Source organism: Malaclemys terrapin, chromosome 4 (genome assembly GCF_027887155.1).
Source record: "Malaclemys terrapin pileata isolate rMalTer1 chromosome 4, rMalTer1.hap1, whole genome shotgun sequence".
Lineage (NCBI taxonomy): Eukaryota > Metazoa > Chordata > Testudines > Emydidae > Malaclemys > Malaclemys terrapin.
This window is the reverse complement of record NC_071508.1, coordinates 86,213,590-86,236,544: the sequence shown is the minus strand read 5'-3', so window position 1 is coordinate 86,236,544 and position 22,955 is coordinate 86,213,590. Positions and strand designations below refer to the sequence as shown.

General features: G+C 41.1%; 1 protein-coding gene across 1 annotated transcript in view; it reads right to left on the bottom strand.

Moving 5' to 3' along the window:
* SUSD6 (sushi domain containing 6) overlaps nt 1–22,955 on the bottom strand; it is a 116,326-nt gene that overhangs the window by 52,703 nt on the left and 40,668 nt on the right. Inside the window, exon 2 of the mRNA XM_054025927.1 lies at nt 16,607–16,779. Coding sequence (XP_053881902.1) covers nt 16,607–16,727 — 121 coding nt within the window. The 5' untranslated portion in view covers nt 16,728–16,779. The remainder of the gene's footprint in view (nt 1–16,606; nt 16,780–22,955) is intronic.

Below are 22,955 nucleotides of genomic sequence, written 5' to 3'. Positions count from 1 at the left end.
ACAATTATACCCTCATGCGCTGCACAGGGAACTGTACAGCATAAGCTCATAAAATTCACCACTCCCTCAATGTGGAGAGAGATATACACAACAGCTTTCTGCCCCCCGTTATTTTCCACACACTGGTTTTAGACAAAACAAAAACAAGTTTATTAACTACAAAAGATCGATTTTAAGTGATAAGGGATAGCAAACAGATCAAAGCAGATTACCTAGCAAATAAACAAAACACAATCTAAGTTTAATATACTAAAGAGATTGGATACGAGTAGCAAATTCTCACCCTAATTGTTTTAGGCAGTTTGCAGAGATTCTTGAGGGCAAGCTGCACTTGCTTGCAGCTTAAAACCCCAGGTATTCTTTTCACAGGCTAGAAATCCCTCCAGCCTGGGTTCAGCCCTTCTCCTTTAGTCCAGTCTTTATTCTTCAAGTGTTTTCCAGCAATCTTCTTGAAGAACCATGATGAGGTCACTCCCATGTCTTAAATAGCTTTTGCATATGGTGGGAACCCTTTGTCTCTCCTCCTGGTTCCCACGCCCAGTCAGTGGAAAAAAAACCGGTACTCCAAGATGGAGTCCAGTATCAGGTGACTTGGTCACATGTCCCTGTAGGGACACAGCAGCCATAAGGCTGTTTGTATCATCCTCAGGAAGGCTCCCTGGTGGGAGATTAGCATCTTCTAAGACCCACTGTCCTCCCTAATGGCCCTTCCCAGACAGCCATCATGGCTGATTGCATTCTGCCTAGTGGGCTTTCCCCAGGTGTAAACACATTTGTAATAGATGCATAGACAATATTTCGAACTTCAGATACCAAAATGATACGTGCATATAAATAGGATAATCATATTCAATGAATCATAACCTTTTTGATGACCTATCTTACACAAAATACATCAGTTATGCCATAATCATATCATGATAATATTACTATGAAGAATATGGGGTGTAATGCCACACCATGGTCAAAAGTTCGTAACAGCTGATGCACACCCATCCTTTTGAAGATCCCTCTTATCCACTTTGGGCCTCTGATCTGGTCCTCACATATCAGAGGATCATGATTAAATAAGCCATTAAATATTTGTTCCCCACGTAGATAGACTAATCAAGTCACCCCTTACCCTTCTTTTTGTTAAACTAAAAAGATTGAGCTCTTTGAATCTGTCACTATAAGGCGTGTTTTCCAATTCTTTAATTATGCTCATGGCTCTTCTCTGAACCCTCTCCAATTAATCAACATCCTTCTTGAATTGTGGGCCCAAGAACTGGACACAATATTCCAGCAGCAGTCATGCCAATACCAAATATAGAGTTAAAATAACCTCTCTACCCCTATTTGCGATTCCCATTAATACATCCCAGGATCGCATTAGCTCTTTTGGCCACACCACCACATTGGGAGCCCATGTTGAGCGGATTATCCACCACAATCCCAAATTTCTTTCAGAGTCACTGCTTTCCGGGATGGAGTTCCTCATCCTGTAAGTATGGCCTGCCTTCTTTGTTCTTAGGTATACACATTTACATTTAGCTGCATTAAAATGCATGTTTGCTTGCACCCAGTTCCCTCTGAATCAGCTCCCTGTCCTCTTCATTATTTACTACTCCCCTAATTTTTGGGTCATCTGCAAACTTTATCAGTGGTGATTTTAGGTTTTCTTCCAGATCACAGATAAAAGTGTTAAATAGCATAGGGTCAAGCAGAGATTCCTGCGGGACCTCACTGGAAACTTGATTCCCTGTTTACAATTACATTCTGAGACCTATCAGTTAGCCAGCCTTTAATTCATTTAATGTGTGCAATACTAATTATCTTGTTCTAGGGGTTTTTTTTTGTTTTTTTAATCAAAATGTTGTATGGTATCAAGTCAAATGCTTTACAGAAGTCCAAGTATATTACATCAACACTATTACCTTTATCAACCCCACTTATAATCTCATCACAAAAAGATGTCAAGTTAGCTTGACAGGATCTATTTTCCATAAAATGATGTTGATTTGCATTAATTATATTACCCTCCTTTAATTCTTCATTAACGAATCATGTATCAGCTGTTCCATTATCTTGCCTGTGATTGATCTCAGGGTGACAGAGCTATAATTACCCGTCATCCCACTTACTCTTTTTAAAAACTGGCACAACATTAGCTTTCTTCCAGTCTTCCCCAGTGTTCCAAGACTTACTGAAAGTCACCATTAATGAGTCAGCAAACTCCTCAGTCAGCTCCTTCAAAACTCTGGATGCAAGTTATCTGGACCTGCTGATTTAAAAATATCTAATTTGAGTAGCTTCTGTTTAACATCCTCCAGAGATGATAGTGGAATGGAAAGAGTTATCACCATACGATGAGACAATGTCATGTTTGCCTCCCCTCCCCCCAAATACAGAATAGAAATATTTATTGAACACTTCTGCTTTTTCTGCATTATTATTGATAATTCTACCATTTCCATCTAGTAACAGACCAATACCATTGTCGGGATTCTTTTTGTTCCTAATGTATTTTTAAAATGCCTTCTCATTGTCCTTAACTCTGCTGAGCACAGATTTCTCCCTTCTCCCTTTTGCTTCCCCTATCAGTTTTCTAAAATTCCTACCTTCTGGATTTATATTCATTACTAGCAACTTCCCCTTTCTTACATTTAAAAAAAAAATATATATGTATATTATGGCTGCTGTCATTTCCCCTCTAAACCGGTTGGTTTCTTAACTGGCACAGCCTTCTTCCTCAAACAAAAAGATGCTTTTTGGGCATCTAGTCAGGTTTTCTTAATTGGAACTCATTTATCATTCACATTTTTCTGACTCAGTTCTTCCTCCCAGCTGATCTGGCTCATAATGAAGAACATAACTGCCATAATGGGCCAGATCAGTGGCCCATCTAGCCCAGTATCCTGTCTCTGACAGTGGCCAGTGCCAGAACTTCAGGGGAAGTGTACAGAACTGATGGACCCTCTGCCATGAACTCATCTAGTTCTTTTTTTAAGCAAAAGTTATACTTTTGGCCACCACAACATCGTAGGGCAATGAGTTCCACAGGTGTGGTGTGAAAAAAATACTTCCTTGTGTTTTAGTAAACCTGCTGCCTATTAATTTAACAGGGTGACCCTTGACTTTTTGTATTGTGGAAAAGGTAAACACTTCTCTACTCCGCTTTCCAGACCATGGATTTTATTGACATCATACTGCCCTCTCCGTTGTTTCTTTTCTAAGAGGATCCAGCCCTAATCTTTTTAATCTCTCCTCATAGGGATGCTGTTCCCTTTGCTTGCTGTTCATTTTCAGAAAAAGGCAACGAAGCTTTTCCAGTTTCATTGAGTCTTTTTAGAGATGGGGTGAGCAGAACTGGACACAGTTTCAAGGTCTGGATGCATCATGGATTTATATAGTGGCATTAAATTTTCTGTCTTTTCTACCCCTTTCCAAATAGTTCCTGACATTCTCAGCCTTTTTGACTACTGCTGCACAGCGAGGTGAAGTTTTCAGAGAACTATCCACAGAGTCTTCCAGATCTCCTTCTTGATTGGTAACAACTACTTTAGAACCCATCATTATATATCTGTAACAGATTATTTTTTCCAGTGCGCATGACTTTGCATTTATGAATGTAGAATTTCATCTGCCATTTTGTTGCCCCAGCATTCAGTTTTGTGAGATTTCCCCTGTAACTCTTTGCAGTCAGCTTTGGACTTCACGATCTTGAATTATTCTGTAAAATCTGCAGACTTTGCCACTTCAAAATGTTCAATACTTATCTGGAAGGGGGAGTGAACAGTGAACAGCACATGTCCCAGCACAGAAGCTTGGAGGACCCGCTATTTACCTGGTTTTTGAATTTTATAATTCTTGCCAACTCTGTCCACATATCTATTCAGGGGATAACATCATAGGACCTAATCACATCAGCCACACTATCAGAGGCTCATTCACCTGCACATCTACCAATGTGATATATGCCATCATGTGCTAGCAATGCCCCTCTGCCATGTACGTTGGCCAAACTGGACAGTCTCTACATAAAAGAATAAATGGACACAAATCAGATGTCAAGAATTATAACATTCAAAAACCACAAAAAGAACAGGAGTACTTGTGGCACCTTAGAGACTAACAAATTTATTAGAGCATAAGCTTTCGTGGACTACAGCCCACTTCTTCGGATGCATATAGAGTGGAACATATATTGAGGAGATATATATACACACGCACATACAGAGAGCATGAACAGGTGGGAGTTGTCTTACCAACTCTGAGAGGCCAATTAAGTAAGAGAAAAAAACTTTTGAAGTGATAATCAAGGTAGCCCAGTACAGACAGTTTGATAAGAAGTGTGAGAATACTTACAAGGGGAGATAGATTCAATGTTTGTAATGGCTCAGCCATTCCCAGTCCTTGTTCAATCCTGAGTTGATTGTATCTAGTTTGCATATCAATTCCAGCTCAGCAGTCTCTCGTTGGAGTCTGTTTTTGAAGTTTTTCTGTTGTAAGATAGCCACCCGCAGGTCTGTCATTGAATGACCAGACAGGTTAAAGTGTTCTCCCACTGGTTTGAGTATTATGATTCCTGATGTCAGATTTGTGTCCATTAATTCTTTTGCGGAGAGACTGTCCGGTTTGGCCAATGTACATGGCAGTGGGGCATTGCTGGCACATGATGGCATATATCACATTGGTAGATGTGCAGGTGAACGAGCCCCTGATGGTATGGCTGAGCCATTACAAACATTGAATCTATCTCCCCTTGTAAGTATTCTCACACTTCTTATCAAACTGTCTGTACGGGGCTATCTTGATTATCACTTCAAAAGTTTTTTTCTCTTACTTAATTGGCCTCTCAGAGTTGGTAAGAGAACTCCCACCTGTTCATGCTCTCTGTATGTGCGTGTGTATATATATCTCCTCAATATATGTTCCACTCTATATGCATCCGAAGAAGTGGGCTGTACTCCACGAAAGCTTATGCTCTAATAAATTTGTTAGTCTCTAAGGTGCCACAAGTACTCCTGTTCTTCTTTTTGCGGATACAGACTAACATGGCTGCTACTCTGAAATCAGACACCAACTAATATCTCTTCTTGTGCTCCAAATATTAGGATACTATTTATTACTGGCCTAGTGCCAAGAGAGCCTTGCATACACAGCACTTTAGGCATTTTTCACTTTTGGAAGAGGTGGGGAATGGAGACCAACTTTTTGAAGGTGGATAGTCCATCCCGCTGGTACAGCTCCAAAACTCAAAACATCCCAAGAGGACAGTAGGAGCAAGCACTAGAGATGCATCTGTAAATAAGAAAAAGGGGATCCAGCACAAAGACTTGGCTTAAGCCTTAGGGAAGTGTTGGTTTTTGCTATCATGTCCGTACATCTACAGCACAGTAAGAATGCCATTAGCCCAGAGTATGAAGGAGCTGTATTGGCAAGGACCAGCCTCCAGCAGAAGCATGGACAATGATAGGAGATCAGTGTTGCCAACTCTCAACTTCATTGAGAGTCTTGCACTAGTGTTTTTCTTAAAGCCCAAGCTCCTGGAATCATGTTGTCTTTTTTTTTTAAAATGAAGTTTCTAGCCCTCATGATTACAGACAAAAGCTTGAAAACACTGATGCTAGACTCCAAAACCACCAGGCAAATAAAAAAAAACAACATTTTAAAAATCATCATTAAGCCAACTTTTGAATGCTGGAATATGCTTCAGATTTCAGTATTGCTGTCTCGTGCCCCAAGGCTGCTACTCTGAAACCAAACCAGCCAACAGAAAAATACATTCCACAGCTTTGTAAAAAGTGCCGAGTTACTTTCCGTAGGGAAGCAAGAGTGTCAACAGAAAGAGGAAGAAATATTGCACTAGTCATTGGGACCGTCAAATGTCAGGTCTAAACTCTCCACATCCATCCCAAATAGAGAAGGAAGAAGCGTCTGAAATACGTCAGCACATGGCTCAGCAAAAGCCGCCTCTGAACAGCACTAGCAGTTTTCTTCTTGATGTACACTGGGCCTAAAATATGAACTATTTAAAGTTTACAATCTGGTGGACAGTTTTCCTGGAGCTATAGTTAAGTTTCCTCTTAGGAGCAGCTAAGAGAGTAACCAACAGCCATCTTTGTGGCATAACACACCAAACTCCCTCTGCAGCAGATAAAACAATTCTCCTGGCTCACATCTTTGGTGGCGCTGGCGCCCAAGAAAGTAGTCAGCTACAGTTTGTGTTGCAATAGGGTGAGGGGAAAAGTATTAGGAAAGAACCTTCTCCCCTGCAAACCCACACAGATCTTGTCTCTGCTGGGGAAATTTAGCATTAGCAGAAGCCTTAGTTTTGACAAGGTTACAGTGGCTGGTGGAGTTTTCAAACCATTACATTGACAGTTTTAAACTTGTCTACACTAAAGGTTCCTACTGGACCAGTGGGAATTTTATATTCTTTCCTTATTTCTTTTGAAAAACTCCCCAACACAGACAAAGCCAAAATAGAGGTCAAATGGAAAAGAGACCCAAAAAAGCAGGTCAGAAAGCTATTTTCAAAACTTTTAATAGGAGCAAGAAAAAAAATTAGAAACCTCTCGGAAAAGTAGAGAGCATCCCTCCAAATGTAGCAATAACGTCTACTCACAATTCCTCTTCACCCCCTTCATTTCATAGCCATGCATTTCAAACCCTCCCCCTATCTGATCTACACCAATGATTTCAGGGCACTTACAAAGGCAGCTGACAGCAGATGCTCCAGTCATCAGTTTTCCCACCATACTGTGCTGCTTACTGATAAAAGGCTTCCATCCCTCAGGAGTCTCCCTTAATTCCACAACTTGCTATGAACCATCAGGCCTCAAATCAACTTTTAAAATCCCTACGATACTCTTAACAAGAGAGGTGTTAGTAATTGCAGCTGCAGCAGAGACCATGAGCTCTCCTAAGTATGATGCTGTAACAAAGTAATCCTCCCCCTCTTCCCCCATATTAATGCAACCTTACCTAACTCTTAAAGAACCAAATGTTAAAGTTCTTCCAAGAGCATCATGTTATTCTTATCCCTCCCATTCTACCCCTCTGCTTGGATACTTAAACACCCCCTTTATTTCACTACTCACCTTTTGAGCCATTAGTTAGTTTGTCAAACCACTGGGTCCTTTTTGCATCTCTAAATCTAAACTTTCTTTTACATTCTACCTCCACATACTCCTCTCCCCCCTCCCTTCTTCTGCCCATCCTAACATCTTATCTTTCCAGTTTCCCTCCTGCAACTTCATTCCATTCTCTCCTCTCCCTACAACTCCAAATGCGTCTTCAGTCTTATTTTACAGCCATATTATAGCTGTGAATCTCTATATCTATTCTTGGTCCTATTTTTGACCCTCTTTTAAATAATCTGCTTTCACGTAACCCAGAAAAATTTTACCCATGGCTAAAGCAATGTGACACCTTTGCCAGTGGAAGTTGATGGAAAAAATGCAAAATTGTTCAAGTAATGGATTCAATACTGTGGCTACGTATTATAACCTTAATTTGTTTCTTTAGCACAGGTGGTAAAGGGGGCATGAGGAAGACAGGAGAGAAACTGGTGCCAATGAAAAACAACAGCCTTCATGAGAACTGTGCAAGACACCATGCAAACCTTTTTCACAGGATCCTGCCAATGCAGCTTCACACTGAAACAGCAGCAGCCCCTGGTTTTCCAGTGTCTGGCCTCTTGTATATGTGCCAGCAGCACCAGATTCCCAGCCCTATCTTTGGGTTGTGATGACACAAAGGCATCTTCCAGCAATGGCACTTATCTTCCTTTTTAAAAAAATAAAATAAAAAGGCATTTTGGGGCCTAAACAGGGTGGTGATCCCTTTTTCCTTGAAAGGTGAAACAAAAACAGGATCAGATACAAAGACAAGCATCAATAAGCAGCAGCAATGCTGCAGAGATCAGTCCTCGATTCTGCTCTCAAGTAGGGAGTAAAGATTTGCCCCACTGAAATAAGAAGCCTGGATAAGTATAGGAAACAAAGCATGAAAGATTAAAGAAGGCTCCTTGGTTACTGTACTGCTTCATTCCCCAGCTTCTACTCCCTCCAGACCTTGTCCTACAGTCCACACAAACAAACAAATGCAGCATTCCTTTGCTTCCATGAACATCTCGACTGCAAAGAAGGGAGTCATGCAAGTACATAGCATTGAAGCACTTCCTGTTGGCAGCTCCCATATATAGAAAAAACACAAGGGCACAAGTGAAAGCTTCCTCAAATGCTGGCAGCAGAGTTAGCTCTGTGACAAAGCATTCTCTCTCTTTCTTCAGCTCTGTGCCTCCAACACACTCACCCCTCTCCTTCCCTCACACAAAGAACATAAGAACGGCCATACTGGGTCAGATCAATGGTCCATCTAACCCCGTATCCTATCTTCCTACAGTGCAAGATGCTTCAGAAGGAGCAAACAGAAAGCAATTTAATCGAATGATCTATCCCCTGTCATCCAGTCCCAGCTTCTGGAAATCAGAGGCTTAGGGACACCTGGAGCACGAGGTCGTGTCCCTCAATGGCTACTAGCCAAGATGGTAAAGGACCTGTCCTCTAAGAACTGATCTAATTCTTTTCTGAACCCTGTTATAGTTTTGGTCTTCACAACATCCCCTGGTATCAAGTTTCACAGACTGAGTGCATGTTGTGTGAAGAAATACTTCCTTTTGTTTGTTTTAAACCTGCTGCCTATTAATTTCATTGGGTGACCCCTGGTTCCTGTGTTATGAGGAGAAGTAAGTAACACTTCCTGATTTACTTTCTCCACATCACCCATGATTTTATAGACCTCTATCACCTCCCTCCTTAGTGGTCTCTTTTCCAAGCTAAATAGTACCAGTCTTTTTAATTTCACTCATATGGAAGGTGTTCCATACCTCTAATCATTTTTGTTGCCATTCTCTGTATTTTTTCCAAGTCTAATATAGCTTTTTTGAGATAGGGTTACCAGAAATGCACACAGTGTTCAAGGTGAGGGCGTACTGTATAATGGCATTCTGATATTTTTTCATCTTATTATCTATCCCTCCCCTAAAGGTTCCTAACATTCTAACAATACCTAACTGTTCCAACAAATGGAGATTGCACAGCCCAGGTATTCTCTTTCTGTTTAGATACAACAGATTTCAGTGTGATCCAAGAAGTGTACCCTACAGTTACTCTACCCAGCGCTCTAACATGCTGCTGTACCTACAGGTGTGTGACTCACTTCCCTTTCAAAAACTTCCATAGCATTCCTTTCAGTGCTTGAAGTTGCAATTCGTTCATTCTCCAGTTACAACCCAGCCCCCTGTGGAACCAGAGGCTCAGTTGCCTGAGGGGAAATGCTGATCATAAAGGAAGTCTGAAAGCTCACCCAGGTTTTTCTTGTTTTCGGGGGGGGGGAGAGAGAGAGAGAGAGAGAGGCTGGTTGATATTTATGGTAAAAATACTTGAACCTTGATTACACTACAGCCTTTAGCATTAGGTTTCAATTTTCCTAGTGCAGACACAGGCTAAGTCTTGATCTGGTGACCCAAATGTTTCTCCCCAACTGAGACAGCCACACCGTACAGTTGGGGATCACTAGCAACTAGAAGTGCTGCTAGTGCTTAACCCACCCTAAGAGGGCTTGAAGAGATCAGGGGAGGGAGGGAGGAGTGGGGAAGAGGAAGAATAGGTCAGGTAACTGGGAAGAAAGAGGCCAAAATTTTGGAAAATCTATCCTACTTGAAACATAGGAACGTAGGACATAAGACTGGAAAGAATCTCCTGGGTCATGGAGTCCAGTCCCCTGCTGTTGCAAGCAGCTTTATCATAAACTGAGCACTTCAGCTGCCAGAAGAGGCAATTCAGGCATCAAAAGGGAGAGACGTGACAGGGGAGTGACCAAATTACATGTAAAAATTTGTCCAACTTGGATTACCCTGTTTCGAGTTTCATTGGCAGAATATGGTCCCACAAGTTCCAGAAACAAAACCAAACTTGAGAATGTTTTCAAACTGCAATGCTCAATAATTAACAGAGAGTGTCAGGGCCAAGCGCCAGGATTACTCTGCATAAAAAGTTTACAAGGGAGATGAGTGTGCGTCTTCAACCTAGTCAGCAATGAACATCAAGGAAAAGGCAATTCTGATTTGCCATCTTCGCACAAGAAAACCTGGACAAAAAATGGACATGCAAGTCTTCATGCCTCCCTCTAAAGTACCAGTTTTTAGATTTCATGAGCCCCAACAGGCTGGCTCAGTTGGTCCTGATTTATCATTGAGCTAATGAGCACAGAAAGGCAGGATTCTCAGCCAGCACTTGTATTGCCAGCTGAGCCAATTCTAAGCACACTGATGACTCAAGTACCCTGGGGGCAAGAATTTTAATATCTTTTTAAGTCCAACTTAAGAATTTGAGGTACCCATTCCATGTTCCCCTCCTTCCCATTCCTTCTCCCTGAAGAAGACAGCAGGATGGGCAATAAGACCACCTTTTTGGACCCTAGATACCAAGAATCAGGAGAAATTTCAGGCACAGTGGCTCAAGTTTTAATGAGAGTTTGGTGGGGAAAGGGATTATGTCAAAAATCTGTCTTCTACTTGCCAAAATAATAAACCTTCTGTAATTTGCATGAGGGAAAGGTTCAACCAGAAAGACCAGTTCTGATCCCCAGTAAAGAAATGCAACAACCACTAACAACCCACAGTTAATCTACATAACCTGGCACCTCTGGCACTTTGCTTCTTGCTTAGATTAAAGGAAATAAAGGTTTTTTGCCTCAGCTTGTCCTTAGCACTCACATACCCCCATCTTCTGTGCAGCCTCACTGCATTGTTTTCCCTTCTGCCAAAAGCAGCTGCATACTGACAGTCCTTAAAGATCAGCTACAAATCAGTGAAGTCTTCATTGTGAAGGTCACCCCCTCACACCCCAGAGGGGACTGGTTCACAACACAAGACATACTGTCACTAACGTTCCTAACAGTTTCATCTGAATTTAGAATTTTTTATTTTGGAACAGGGCAATAGTGGTCATATAGCAAAAGCCAAAGCCTCAGGAGACCAGAAAAGGAAGACTCCAATTGAGAAGACAGTGGCAGGTTCCTCAAGAGTGAGTCAGAATTCAACATTTAATTCTAAAGGCTAATTTATAGTTACGGTTTATCATCTATTTCCTTATTATCCTTCAGTTCTCTTTACTAATCTAAATTAGGTTTCCTAATTGGCATAGTCTTGCCACAGATTGTGCGTATACAGTTCCAGAATTTCTAAAAGTTGTGAAACTTGTTTTCCTGCTGAAGGGTTTTGGGTTTTATAAATATAAATATAAATATAAATATAACTAACCCACCCAAAACCCTTCAGCAGGACAACCGGAATTTCTGCTATATACACATACATACACACACACAGTTATCATAACATACTCTTGGGAAGTACAGACCGTTTGTCTCAGAGACATCATTTGCCTCCTCTTCCCTGAGCAGGCAATGTGAGGAGCAAGGGACAATCTTGTTTACGGATGTTAAGGAAGGAATTCAGGCTGCTGCCAGTCCAATTTCAGGGGTCTCCCACCAGAGGTCTGTTGCAGCAGCCTGAGCATGCTGGGTACAAAAAAAGAGTAAAAAGGATCATGCCACCCTAGAGACCACTAATTTCTGTGTGTTCTGATACACTATTTATTCTGAGTCACTCACAAGTTAACATTTGTACTGCGACAGCACTTTTCATCTGAAGATCTTAAAGTGCTTCACAAACAAACTAAATTGGTCTCACTCCCCAAATTAGGCAAAGGAGGGTCTTTCACCATTTTACAGATTTTAGAACTGAGACACAGAATGTTAGTGATTGTCCAAGGTTGTACAGCAAGTCAATGGCCGAGTTAGGAACCTTGGCACTTAGGCACTCCTAATTTCTCATTAGAATGGGGCAAGAATTACAAATCAGTTCCCATATGTGAAGCCCATAAAGGGCCCAGGGAGGTTTAATAAAGGACTGCTATCATGGTTTTATTAAGTCTTCCAATTTGAATTTGCAAGATCCAGCAAATTTTGTGGCAGGTTCAGTTTAACAGCATTTTAATAAAATCAAAATCTTGTTTGATTCATCACCAAAAGTATGTTTGAGTGGTCTAGTTCTGGTTCCATATGGACCAGTTTCCACATAAACCAAGCCACTATAAACACTGGCACTGTTACCATCATGCACATGATCAGTGGATCCATTGTTATACATTCTAATCCTCTGCACTATATTTCCAATGTGTGTGCTCTCCTTCATTATTCATGCCATGGACCACCCACCACCCTCTCTTCCTCTGCTTCTTTTCCCATTGCCAATTTTCCTTCTCTTTCCAAGGTGCTGTATCCCCTCTTCTTTGGATTTTAGGTAACTACAAAATCAGCCCTATCACTTGTCTGTCTAGCCAGTGCTATCACGATCACTAAATAATTCACCCACACCTGCATGAACGTCATGTTTTAATCTAGCATAATTATAGAGGCAAAGCAATCCTCTGCTTGCTATTCCTCTGGAGTGTACATAAAGCAAGCAGAACCCCTCAGTGCTTTGGATGTGTTCTCAAGACAGATCAGGAATAGTGGGCGAGCTGTTCCCTGGGATGCAAACATCACTCAGCAGTATCCAAGAGCCTCTGCATGGAGTAACCTTAGCATTGAATGGGCCTTAGCACAGCAAACATCACATTTGTCATGTTTGCATCAGAAGCGATGTACAGGAATGGGATCTCCTCAGTTCTTAGGTGTTTGGGCCTGAACGTACAATCGTAAGTGGTGATCTTAAAAACAAGTAGCTTGTTATACAGTGCGTATTTCACTAGTGACTAGTCAATGACACACACACAGAATATCTTGGCCACACTCCAGATGCATCCTACAAGGAAATGGAATCAGGTAGGACAGGAATTCAACTGCAACATTTCTGGCCCCTATTTTCAGAATGCTATTTCTGTCTCCAACCTCCACCACCTTCTCTCACTGAGACTTTGAGAACTTGCTAGTATGAGAGCAGATACAAAAAGAGCAGAAAAGGAGAGACTCTCTCTGTTATAATCCCAAAGAGTATCCTTAGGAGTCCACTCTTCTTCCCTCAAAGCCAAAGACATGGAGCTGTGAAGTATGATAGATATTTCTGAAGATCAGAAGACCCACTCTATCCTCCTCTTCTGATAGATTGGAAGCCAGTGAATTTGGAGAAGCATGCTCAATCAGCCAGCACCAAGTTCTACTGTTTTATACATTAAGGGTATTGCTGGAGTTGAATTTCACTTGACTGAAAGCCCTGCAAGTTCAAAGCTGCTTTCCCCAAACACTGCAACATCCTCAGTCACTAAGCGACTTAGCACCTTCACCTTGAAGCACATCAAGGATATTAGGAGAGATTGCTTGAGACAGAGTACTGAGGATTTTTCTTAAAATCCATATATGAATAAAATCCATTTAACACACAAAGCAGAGACCAGACACCAGCTGACTGGAAATGGATCTGTCCTCTGCATTTACCCACACGGCAAGGAAAATGAGTGCTTGTCTAGATATGAATATCTAACCTACAGGCTGCTGAAGTAATATAGGTTATAACTTATACAAAGCAAATCTCTACATTATTATACATATTACACAGTCCTATATAAATTTATTACATTTAATACTGCACTAGCCACAGCCTTTACCTTTTATCTCTCGGACCAGAAAGAAGCCTATTGTTTTTACATTTCTAACAAGACAACCAAGGCAATTCTTGTACTGTTCGTGGCAGCTGCGACACATGTGGCTTTAGCTCTGCATTCAAGACAGTCTTAACACAGGAGTCTTTACGAAGCAAGAGCTTATGCCATGACACACACCCATGTCCCTCCAGAGCATTTATGTGAACTAGAAGGAGTTTTAAAAAGGGGCGGGGGGAGGAAGAGATGATTTTCCAACCGATTTGGCGGTGTTCACGGTTTATACCTCTGGATCTCAGCTCCTTGGCAGACTCACTCACTAGCGTGACTCTCAACTGACAAGCTGCTGCAGGTGCACCCTCTTGGTTATGTGCCACACTGCCTTCTCCACCTAGCAACTATCTTTTAAATCTGACACCAAGATCTCAACCAAGAACTACTGCAACAAAGCATCTGTACTTGGAAACACTCACTCCCCAAACACAAGATTCTTTTCCTCCCATAGGAAATACAAACCTATCTTGACCAAAAAAACCTCTTCACGGTTTGTTTTCTTCCCATTTCATACCTGGGCAAAAATGAATCCATCTGGGACTGAAAGTAATTGTTGCAGACTAATCCAGAGTACTGGGTGGAAGAAGGGAAACAATCCAGCACAACTCTAGGCTTTTCTGACATGGCAGTTGAATGCTCTAGTGCTGTTGTGTGTAACACACAACTAGATATCTCTGAAAAATAACACGGTAAAAGTTTAACAGTGTCATGGATGACTTTTCCCTTTCAACAGCCCTGTACAGCAGTAGTATTTACATACAGATTACAGTCTCGATTACAGATGTTTCAGTATGTAATTGGAGTTTCAGGGATGGTGGAGTTTCGGTCACAGATCACAGGCTGGTGGCTACAGAATCTATGCTGGGTTATTACTGGGAGTAGAGGGGCTGGAAAGAGAGATGGATTATGACAAGGGGCAGCAGCCTTTCAGAAGTGGTGTGCCGAGTCTTCTTTTATTCACTCTAATTGAAGGTTTCGCGTGCCAGTAATACATTGTAACATTTTTAGAAGGTCTCTTTTTATAAGTCTATAATATATAACTAAACTATTGTTGTATGTCAAGTAAATAAGGTTTTTAAAATGTTTAAGAAGCGTCATTTAAAATTAAATTAAAATGCAAAGCCCCCGGACCGGTGGACAGGACCTGGGCAGTGTGAGTGCCACTGAAAGCCAGCTCGCGTGCAGTCTTTGGCACGTGTGCCATATGTTGCCTACCCCTGGATTATGATTTTTAAAGGTCTTTTCCATCTCCAACTGCAGATTTTAACTTAGATAGTGGTCAACCACTCCTGTTTCTCTCTCTCGATCCCAGCAGCTCCCTCCCCACCAGAAAGGGCCAGATGCACCAACAAGAGGGGCTCCTCATTTGTCAGTAGCTCCCGGCATCAATGAGCTTTTCTATCCAAATCCACCTCCAGAAGCAACTGAGCATCCCTTATAATTAGCATTTCTAGTACCTAGAAGCTTCCCATGTGCTAGACACTGTACAGACAGAGGAAATGACACTCCCTGCCCCAGAATTGAGCTTCCAACCTTCACATTTTGCTGATTTTAACTTTTATTTGCAATTCTTATATCCTCCTGTCTCCAGCTACTGAACTCAAGACCTCCTTCACCCTCCTTGCTCCCTTCTTCCCTTCCTTCCCCACTCCTTTTGACTTTCAACCCCTCCTTGTGCTGACCGCTACTCCACAATGTCCTTTCCCCAAGTCTAGAGAAACCAAATAGTCGCTCTTTTTAAAAACAGGAACCACTAACAAGACTAGCACCAGCCACTACCTACACTACTTTGCTTGTATGCTGCATCCCTTCCCCCACATCCCAACCCAGGTTTTTAGTCTTTAAAACTGTAACCTTTTCAGTGCAGGAATGTATGGCTTCTAGTACATACTGGGTGCTACTAGAATATAAATGATAATAATTAGTCTTAAGACTTATTTGGAATGTATACTTCATTTCCAGCAGTAAGTTACTGCCGTACACAGCAGCAATTACTAGAAGTCAACACATTTTCTTTTTTTGTAATAAGTCTTATTTAAGATCACTGTGCAGGAAGAAGAACGCCCTCCTCTCCCCCTTTCCCAATATTTCTCATTCTAGTGGTCACCACTGCAGATGTACACTGTGGTGCATATCAAAAAGCATCTCAAGAAGGCTAGTAATAGAGAGAGGTTATTAGCTTTCAACATGCACTTTATAAATATATATGTAAATGTAATACAATGGTAATTGATCAGTGAGCGCTGCTGTGTGTATGTACGTGTATATGTGTTTAAGGTTAAACATTTAAAGGTCTGTGTGTGTGTTTTATTTGTGCATTTCCTACACAAATTCTACCCTCAAGTGTAGGAAGTGATGCATTATTTGGCACTTTCTCCATCAACCAGTTCTGTCCACGTTTGCACCTCTCACCACACTCTTCTGTCAGAAGAGCATCAAGAAGTAACAAGACACAAGAAGAGAGAGGAGATGAATGGGAGAAAGCTGGAAAGTGGTTAACAGCAGGTCAAGTGACATGTCAGAAGTTACCAAACAAGAGATCCGAAACTACGGTCTGTAAAGCATTTCCTGGTCATTTAGTGCTGGCTCTCTATTTTGTTTCCAGATTTTAAAATCACATTTGCAGCACTAAAAATAAATTAAGGCTCTTCCCAGTAGTATTTTTCCATGTAAGCAGTTGCTGTAGCTGCCACACAGGTGTTATATGATTATCTATGATAGTGAAAAAAGCACAATCACAAACAGAAGGGGGAATGGAGCCTATAAGAAGATCTCTATATACTAAGAGAAGTGGTCTCTTGTGTTTTGCCTAACACTATGTAGGTGAAAATTTGCCCCTTGTGTATTTTAAAATGCATCTACTTTCACACACAGTAAGTAGGTACTATAAAAGTTTTACTTACCTGAGGTCAATCCCTCCAAGATGAAAGAGCTGAAGATAATTAACGGAAGAAATAATCCATGACCTGTCAAGGCAAGTGGTGATGCTGTGTTGCTCTTTGGTGCTACCATTCCATGGCACATCTTATCCACCCAAAATATTTTAAGAGTTCTGGTCGTCTGGGAGTGATCCAATCTACAACACAGGAACAGAAGAAAAAATATACGTGAGGAAGACGGATCTCTATACAATTAGAGGAGAAGGGAATCAAAGAGAAACAAGCAAAAGTTGCTGCTTGTTTTAATGTTTAGGAATCCAATCATGTGAATTAATCCACATTTTAGTGGGGGTAGTGGTGGAGATCGCAGAGAGATTTCCATGGGAAGTGTCAAAAGGCTAGTGTATCTAAGCCAGAGCTTTTTTTGGCTCTAATCCACTCATACTTTAGATGAGGCAACAAAAACAGTGCTTACGTTTTCTCTCTCTCTTTTAAGATAACCAGACTGATTGCAGCATCTGGAGATGTTGCTTAAAACAGATTTCAGATAAACCAGTTTTGCTAGACAGCCGCTGATTTTAAGAATGTCTCAAAGAAACAGCAGTCTGACTACTAGACAGCTAGAATAAATAAATCAAATGCTTCCTTAGCTACTTGGAGACACAGAACTAGCCTAACAAGCAACAGTGCACACACATGCACACTCCTAAAGACTACCTTAAGGAGGACTGTCAAATAGACACAGAGGTCAAAACATCACACCTGCAGATTACAGAGTGCAGCCAATTAAACTCAAGGATGTGATATCATCATACCTGTGAATTCAGCCAACAGTTTGTCACCTTTTTCCACACTCAAAACATAAACCAGATTAACAAGAACTGTCCTGGTGGCAAAAATCAGTAGGGAACCGAGGAAGCACAAGTCAAAGCCCCATTTATGTGAAAGGAAAGGCTATATAGGCATGACTGCAGAGATCACAAGATTTACTACAGTTTATGACAAGTTTCAGAGTAACAGCCGTGTTAGTCTGTATCCGCAAAAAGAAGAACAGGAGTACTTGTGGCACCTTAGAGACTAACAAATTTATTAGAGCATAAGCTTTCGTGGACTACAGCCCACTTCTTCGGATGCATCCGAAGAAGTGGGCTGTAGTCCACGAAAGCTTATGCTCTAATAAATTTGTTAGTCTCTAAGGTGCCACAAGTACTCCTGTTCTTCTTACTACAGTTTATGTAAATTTAGAGTTATTAATACACCACTCTTTGAGTCTCTAAAAAAATCCCCTTAAGGGAAGTCAGAATCCCCTTAAGGGAAGTCAGAATTATAATCCCAGTTACTGCTTAACTATTATAATATATATTTTACAGTTTTTGCCAGGTAGCTAATGCTATAATCAAGGTTATGCGGACACTCACTATAGCCCCTCTATTCTTCCACGTACTTAAGACTTTCAGAGAGAGATTCTCTTTTGGGGATAAATTCTTGCCTGGTCTCAACTCAGAGGAATTTTAAAGTTTGGGGGGAAAAAAAAAAAACTCTTCTGCTATGATTTTTCAGTTCAGTGGATGTTCTCATTGTAGGAATTTTTTTGCTTATGCAAAAACAGCTCAGCTTCAGAATTTGGATTTTTCAGGTTGACTAGTCTTCATTAAAGGAAAAATCCTTTTTATGTTTTGAGGTTGAGGAAAGAAAAGAAAAGTATAAGATTTTTAAAACTTGGCATTAGGCATGTGGTAATAAATTTGGCTGTCTCCAAGATCTGTGATACTAAGTTAGTAACACAGCAAATAAACACTTCCAGAAACTGAAGTTTGTTTTATCCTGTCTTCAGTTTTTTATTCTGCCACAGACAAAATACAACAAAGAAGTTGTTAAATGAAGGGAAATGATAAACTTGGGGATCACTTGAGAAATCTGGAGGGACATTAGTTGAGCTTTCAGTCACATAACTCAAGCATGGGCTTAAGACAGCATTTAAACCACCACATTAAAAAGAGCTTGGAGCATCTCTGGAGGGAAGGCTGCTAGCGTGAGAACATTTGTCTGTGCCATAAGAACCATGAGAATAAACCTGTGGGGGTGTAACCACCATGTCACACTTGCAGCATAAGAATGGGTTTATGACGCTTTGTTCACTCAACTCATTCTTTCCATAGTGCAAAAAAAAAAAGAAGTAAGAAGATAGTTGCTTCCAGTTACCGGTAAAAAATTTTAAAGTGAAGACTAGACCACATTTAGAGTGAAAATCTTTACTGAGACAGAAAGCTGAGACACACTAAACAAAGAACAGAAACCAGACAACAAATGTGTTCATCCCCAACACAGCCAGATCTACTGCACAGGATTTTAGAGTTATATTAAAGAAGGAGGCCTAAATATACGCTACTCTCTACCATATGGCCTATGGTCAGTTTCATTCTTCCATGAGCCATTGTTCTGGGCTAAACTACAGACCCCAGCATGCAATGCTTCATCTTGAGCCAAGTATCCTTTCTACTTACATCAAGATGAGGCATTACAATTTTTCCCAACTCAATGAGATTGTACTGGCATGATGAGCTATACAAGTGTTTCCAAAATGGTAAAAAAGAAAAAAGAAAAAAAACTCCTGGATATGTGTTTGTTACTGCCTATTGCTGATCTGGTGACAGGCTGCTACATAGGATAAATGCAGCATTGTGCTTTCTCCCACCGTCAGGCACTACAGTTTATCGTCGTCACTTATTGATGAGAAGTCTCATATGAGTGCTGAAAATGTGAAGAAGTATCTGTGTGACCCAGGGACATCTTGGTGCCACCTGGCAGGGGGGCGCAGTAGTGCATAAGAGTTACTGGGATCTATATACTAGTTCCCCAAAGGGCGGCATGTAAGGTCTCTGCTGAAAGCCTATGTCACAGCAGTGATCATAATCAATGTGAAATGTATGTATGGATATTTTTTATTTATTTATTTATTTATTTATTTATTTACACACACACACACACACTGAAAACTACCTTCTTATGGCCTGTGAATTGGGGCTGGTCTCCAAAAGATGATAAATAAATTGCTTTTAGGAAGAAAACACTTATCTGTCTGGCTATATGTAAATTGAGTATTGTGTGCTTCACAATGGCTGCTTATTTACAAAACGGAGCAAAATGCTAATCAAAAGATTGCGAAAGCTACAGGGGAGATTTTCCACATGAAAAAACAAGCAGCAGGAGGTGTGCTGTTTTGGAATAAAGACAGTGGAGTGTTGGACCTGTAACTAGAGGCAGAGAAACACCCTGAATACTTCATCTAGGGCAGCAGTTCTCAAACTGTGGGTCAGGACCCCAAAGTGGGTCATGACCTCATTTTATTGGGGTCGCCAGGGCTGGCTTAGACTTGCTGGAGACTGGGGCCGAAGCCTGAGGGCTTCAGCCCTGGGCAACAGGGCTCCGGTTTCAGCCCCTACCTCCTGGGGCTGAGTAGTAATTTTTGTTGTCAGAAGGGGGTTGCGGTGCAATGAAGTTTGAGAACCCCTGATCTAGGGGACAAGCTGCCGGCATTCTTGTCTTATGAATGGAGTGTCACAGCCAACCTGATTGTTAAGGACTGGAAGAAAAACTTTGGGTGAGCAAAACAAGACATTTTCCTGTCTAATGAAGTTAACTAAGTCTAGGTCCTAGTTATGATTTTATTTTGCATGTAATTAGTTGTTTTCAAATATTTCTATTGCGATCACTTGAATCTCGGTGCTTTGTTAAATAAACTACTTGTTTCTACTACAAACAAATCTAAGTGTTGTGCAAAGTGGTGATCTGAGAGGAATATGGTGATCGGGTGTGTTTCACTGGGAGCAGAGAATCTGGGAATTCTGGAAGCGTCTAGTGGACCCGGGGCTGGACACTCTATAGATGCAGGAAAGGCTTGGGGTGTGCCTCTTGCTGCCTGCAGAAGGAGCCTGTGTAGGCTGAGATGGGAGTACTTGTGTTGCATGTGGCTAGTGGAGTCAGGGAGCCAACCTCTAGTCCTGTAAGGTACACAGACAAGGCTTCCTCACACTAAGGGCAGGTGGTAGTGAGGCGTCTCTCAACCCTGGGTACTTCCAGGAAGCATCACAATCTGGTGCTGCTCTGATTTATGAATACTGTATGCTAATCTGGTTATTGGGATGATGTTTACTGTAAGAATATGTTGGTTAAATTTAATTGCGGGGTGGAGGGAGAGTTGTAAGAAAAAAAAAAAAAAAAAAAAAAACAGAAACTGAGACAATGGCTCTAAATAAGCCACACACCCTGAACATCAAGTAAACATTTCAGGGTTGTTGAGCAAATACATAACTCTAAATGGCTCACAATTAGCCAGTTCTTTAAAAAAAACAAACGGTAAATCTGTAATGTGTACAGCTGTGGGGTGTACCTCTTTAATCAGACCATTTAAATTTGAAATGTACAATACAGCAACTCTTTATATAGGCTTCTTAATATGCCTCTTGAAAGAGAAACAGTTACAGAAAATGGACCATAAAATAGGAATCTGTCTTCCACAGTTATGAAATCAACATCTACACACCCTTGCAAGGAATGCTATGCATCCAGAAGGGGGGAGGGGGGAAATCTGCCACTTCCTGGTTATAGTTCCATACCAGCCATCATATGATCTTTCGCAGTGCATGACTGAATATGCTGGTGTCTCAAGCAGCATCCCATTGGCCAGCACTAAAATCTCACCTGCACATACATGCACACACTTCTAAATGAACTGAAATGGAAATGAGTCAGCTGCTCTGATAGTGTAGTAGTGGTTGCTACAATGAGCCCCTAGTGTAGGCACTTAATTCCACTGAAACTGGGGAGAACATAGCTTCTTAAATTTTTAAGAGCAGGAACTATTTCCATTGGCGTGTACACTCCACATGTGGCAAAAGCTTTTCTGAAATAATTGCTGGTTCATTCAGGGCTTATGCCTTTTCTCCTCCAAAGCTTTGGAAGATACCAACTCTTCTCCCTCACTCCCTAAACAGTCATCTCCCTTTACATGCTTTCCCACCTCTATGAATCATTTGCTAGTCTCACCACTTCACAAAGGCAGTACTCCTGGGTCTCTTAGGAAAGTGCTCTTTGAATTGCCATGTGATCATAGGTCATGATAAAAGGACTCAAGCAGTTGCAAGTAGTTCTGATGCTCTGAGGACAGGAGGAGTTTGAGACTTCCTGGTTGCTTGTGCTGTCTAATAGGGATATATTCTACATCACTGTTTTTGGAACACTGGAAATGGACTGAGTCTTAAACCTTAATTCCATCTTAATGTTTGATTGGAGAAGCACTTGGTGAGTCTGGAATGCCCACTTTTCAATACCACATGTGAAACTCACATGGATAAAATGAACAACATCCTCACACACATCAGAATTCTCTAATTTAACCAGTTAGCCTCCTTCAAAGGAATATTTACAACATAATCATATCTTGAAGGCACATAGTGGAGAGTGCTTCTGATGTATGAATTCTGGGTGTGCACAGCAGTCCTTATGGGGAAAAAACAACCCGAAAGACCCTTTTTGCCTTATGGCCACATTGCAGGTGACACCTAGAGCAAACTGAAATGTGGTACAGAAGGTTGTAACAAGATGTGGTGGTTAAAAAGAACATGAACCGAGCTATTTTAAAAATAAGTACCCAAAATAAGAATTTAACAGCAAAACGCAAGTCATCTCAGCATCCTCATGAGGCAGATGGTGACTGAAAAAAAATTCAACTCCCATTAGGAGTGTGTTGGGGATTTGGGCGGGGAGGGGGAGAGAGGAAGGAAACCTGCTTAAGATAAAATTATCTGTTTACTTTTTGTGGTTAAATTAATAGCTTAAGCAAATTTAATGCAACTGAAAGCTTTTAAAACAATTCTATTTTTAAAAGTTCTTCAGATAATTCAACAGTTGCTTTAAAATTGTTCAATTAACCACAGTAAGAATTAAACCAATAGTTACCTTAAAACAGCTTTAAAATAGCTTGATTTTTCACTAGTTTGTAACAGAACACGGATTTTCTCAATCCTAAACTGCTTCATGAGGCACAGCCTCCTACCCTACCACCAACTACAATGTTAATTCAATTCAGATGGCGGTCCCCATTAAGACACAAGCCTGGTCTATACCTAAAACTTAAAAAGAACAGGAGTACTTGGGGCACCTTAGAGACTAACAAATTTATTAGAGCATAAGCTTTCGTGGGCTACAACCCACTTCTTGGGTTGTAGCCCACGAAAGCTTATGCTCTAATAAATTTGTTAGTCTCTAAGGTGCCCCAAGTACTCCTGTTCTTTTTGAGGATACAGACTAACACGGCTGCTACCCTGAAACCTAAAACTTAGGTCAATCTGGCATTGTTGCTCAGGGCTGTGAA